Source organism: Palaemon carinicauda, unplaced genomic scaffold (genome assembly GCF_036898095.1).
Source record: "Palaemon carinicauda isolate YSFRI2023 unplaced genomic scaffold, ASM3689809v2 scaffold415, whole genome shotgun sequence".
NCBI classification, from domain to species: domain Eukaryota; kingdom Metazoa; phylum Arthropoda; class Malacostraca; order Decapoda; family Palaemonidae; genus Palaemon; species Palaemon carinicauda.
This window is the reverse complement of record NW_027171668.1, coordinates 1-4,005: the sequence shown is the minus strand read 5'-3', so window position 1 is coordinate 4,005 and position 4,005 is coordinate 1. Positions and strand designations below refer to the sequence as shown.

At 38.3% G+C, this 4,005-nt stretch overlaps 1 protein-coding gene across 1 annotated transcript; it reads left to right on the top strand.

The window, feature by feature from the left end:
* The first annotated feature begins 674 nt into the window (after nt 1-674).
* Nucleotides 675-2,385, top strand: LOC137636859 (uncharacterized). The gene is made up of 2 exons (XM_068369214.1): nt 675-1,593; nt 1,948-2,385. Exons 1-2 carry the CDS (start codon nt 712-714, stop codon nt 2,377-2,379), a joined length of 1,314 nt encoding a protein of 437 aa, XP_068225315.1. The 5' UTR covers nt 675-711; the 3' UTR covers nt 2,380-2,385.
* Nucleotides 2,386-4,005: the final 1,620 nt, after the last annotated feature.

Below are 4,005 nucleotides of genomic sequence, written 5' to 3'. Positions count from 1 at the left end.
ATCTGGCATTTATAAGACTGAAAGAAAAGGAAGAAGGTAAGCTAATTCCCGAACCCTTTGATGTGGGCAAGGTGCAGAAATTGCTGCCCACATTTGAAGAACGGGAACCTGATAACTACTTTTCTGTGTTCGAAGACACAGCCAAGAATCTCAATTGGCCTCAGGACAAATGGTATTTGATCATCCGGAACTCATTTAAAGGTAAAGCATTATCTGTATGTGCCACTATGTTAGAGGAACATGATTATTTCATAATTAAACAGGCAATCCTTGATGCTTATTCTATTACTGCTGAAGGATATAGGCAAATATTTCGTAATAGTCAGAAGCAAGTTCAGCAGACCTTTTTAGAATTTATGAATGGAAAGATTAAACAGTTTCAGAAGTGGGTAGACAAAGTAGATGTCAAAACTTTTGAGCAGTTGAAAGATTTAATAGTAATGGAGGAGTTCTTAAGGAAAATACCAGGTAGCATTAATGTGTATCTAAGAGAGCAAAATGAATCTGACCCTAAGAAAGCCGCTTTAAAGGCAGATGACTATGCTCTTATTCATAAAGTAGGTAAAACCCCATATAGAGAAACTAGACCTAAGGAAACTTGTACATACTGCAAACAAGAAGGACATCATATTTCAGAATATCCTGATCCACATTGTGCAGCTTTCATACTTAAAGAGAAAACCTAATCCCCCTCAATTCTCTCCTAAGCAAATGAATCCTTCCAAACAGGAACCAAAACCTAAGGTGGAGAAGAAAAAGACCTTCCATTGTGCATCACACGAGTCCCAAGCGTTTGCACCCTTCACTTGCTCAGGCAAAATAAATGGTAAACCTGTAACCATACTCAGAGACACTGGATCCTCTCAAACGATCGTCTCTCCTAAAGTAATACAATCTAAAGGTGAAACTCACAGGTATGTTGCAGTTAATGACCTAACCAGTAAGTCTATGTTGCCTATCATTAATGTAAACCTTCATTGTCCTTATTTCTCTGGAACTACTGAAGTAGCTGTAAATCCAGAACTGTTACCATGCAAGAATGTAGATGTAATCCTGGGTAATGACATAGCTAACTCTGTTGTCTTAACAAACTTAATAGCAGTATCTCCAGGTGATGTTGTAGAGGAGGAATGCTTAGCAGTGACACGAAGCAGTAAAAAGGACACCCCTACTGAATCATCATCAAACCCGTTGCCAGTCTCTGAACCTATGGATTTCAACGAGTTGATGAGTACATATAAGATCCAGCCTGATTCCTTTAGCTATCAACAAAGGAAAGATGTCACTCTACAGCAGTGTTTCAACCAAGTGAAACCAAAGGATACCAACAAGTGTTCTTATTTTTATATTAATAATGATGTACTAATGAGAAAATTCAGGTCCAGCAAGAACAGTCATCTAGAAACCTGGAAGGATCTATTCCAGGTAGTTGTTCCTAAGGATATAAGACCTCTGATCCTAGAATTGTCTCACTTTGCTGACTCTCATCTTGGTATCACTAAAACATATGAACGCATCAGTCAAGACTTTTATTGGCCAAACATGAAGAATGACATTAAAGAGTACGTAAAAACATGTACAACATGTCAAAAAGTAAGTAGTCCTAATGTAAAAGTACCAGTTGCACCATTAAAACCTATACTTGTGCCTAAAGAACCTTTCAGTAAGATCATAGTAGATTGTGTAGGCCCTTTGCCTAAGACAAAAAGGGGACATGAATACTTGCTTACGGCCTTATGCCCAACTACCCGTTATCCATTTGCAGTACCTTTAAGAAACATTTCAGCCAAGAACATCCTAAAGTCACTAGTGTCCATATTTACTGTTGTAGGATTTCCAACTGAACTACAATGTGATCAAGGAACCAATTTCATGAGTCATACTTTTAAAACAGCTATGAAAGATTACCATATAACCCAAGTCTCATCCTCAGCTTACCATCCCCAGACCAATGGAGCATTAGAACGCACTCACCAGACCATTAAAAATCTTCTCCGGAAATACATCCATAGTTCAGGTAACGAGTGGGATTGCGATTTGGAACTGATCATGTACATCATACGAGGAGTTCGAAACCAGTCTACTGGTATGTCACCTTTTGAACTACTCTTCGGTCGACGGCCACGAACTATCCTCAGTTCAGTCAAAGAACGCATCCTGAAGTTGGGAGATAGTGAGGTACCTATTTCCCAATATATTTCAGAACTCAACAGGAAACTTTCAGATCTTCACTCCATTGCCAAAACTAACTTGATAACAGCTCAAGAGAAGATGAAGATTAACTATGATAAAAAGGCTAAAACCAGAAGTTTCAAAGTAGGAGATGCAGTGCTGCTATACCATCCGATTGCAGGCTCTCCCCTACGAGAGAAATACTAGGGACCTTATACCATCACTCAACGTATCTCGCCAACCAACTATATAATCGCCACTCCAGATAAGCGTAAGTCTACTCAATTAGTCCACATAAACCTCTTAAAGGCCTATTTGTCTCCCTCAACAGCTGAAAGTAAAACTGTAATGATTACTAGTTCCATACCATACATAGATTGTCCTATGGATCAATTTACAGATGATCCAATAACTGCATCTTGGCAGGATTCTCAAAACTCAAAGATCTTGGAAAACTTATCAGACTATCTAAAACCCTTATATGCATCAAAATGTAAATCTTTAGTAGCTTTATTCCATGAATTTCCTAGTATAACTTCAGATAAACCAGGCAGATGCACCATGCTAGATCATGACATCAAACTACAACCAGGTGCTGCACCCATTAAACAAGCTTTCTATCGAACATCACAGAAGAAATTGGGTATCATGAAAGAAGAAGTAAACTACTTGATAAGAGAAGGATTGGCAGAACCCAGTGCGTCACTATGGGCTTCCCCATGTCTCCTAGTAGGAAAGAAAAATGGTAAATTCCGTCTTTGTACCGATTACAGGAAAATTAATAATTTAACAATTAAAGATTCGTATCCTCTACCAAGAATACAAGATATCATTGACCAAGTAAGTAATTCGACCTACTTAACCCAAATAGATTTGTTGAAGGGTTATTACCAAATTAAATTGACAGAAACGGCAAAGGAAATTTCTTCATTTATCACTCCATTTGGCTTATTTAGTTATAACGTACTGCCATTCGGATTAGCCAATGCACCTGCCACCTTCCAAAGAGTAATGTCTTTAATTTTACAGGACTTGGAAAAAGTATTCGTATATTTAGATGACATCATTATTGCCTCTGACACATGGATAAACCATATTCAAAAGATAAAAGAAGTTTTCTCAAGGTTGAAACAACATGGATTAACAATCAACTTGGCAAAAAGTAATTTTTGCAAAGGTCAGGTATCTTACCTTGGTCATCGAGTTGGCAGTGGTAAAGTATTACCCCATGATGCAAATATTAGCGCCATAACTTCTTATCCTGTTCCAACTACCAAACAGGAATTAAAAAGATTTCTAGGTATGGTAGGATATTACTCTAAGTTCAGTCCAAATTTCTCACCATTCACAGGACCACTATTTGCTTTAACTCCTTCAAAAATAAATTTTTCTTGGAGCCAACAACATGATCAAATATTTAACCAGCTAAAAACTTACTTGTCATCTCCTCCTATATTAATGGCACCTAACCTCACCAAACCATTCTATCTCCAAACAGACGCTAGTGATCTTGGATATGGGGGCATTTTATTACAGCATCCTGCTCCAATAACTGCCATAACAGGAAACCTGCCCCCACTAGCTGATCTGTTACCAGTCTCTTATTCCAGTGGACGATTTATGGGTTCCCAACTAAATTGGCCCACTGTGGAGAAAGAACTATTCGCCATCGTAGCTACCATCCAGAGATACGAGATTTATGTTGATGGACAAGACACGATCTACGTCTACAGCGACCACTCTCCTCTGTCGCATCTCCATAGGTCCACTACTCTCAACCCTAAACTTTTAAGATGGTCATACATACTATCTGCACATAATATCCAAGTAATC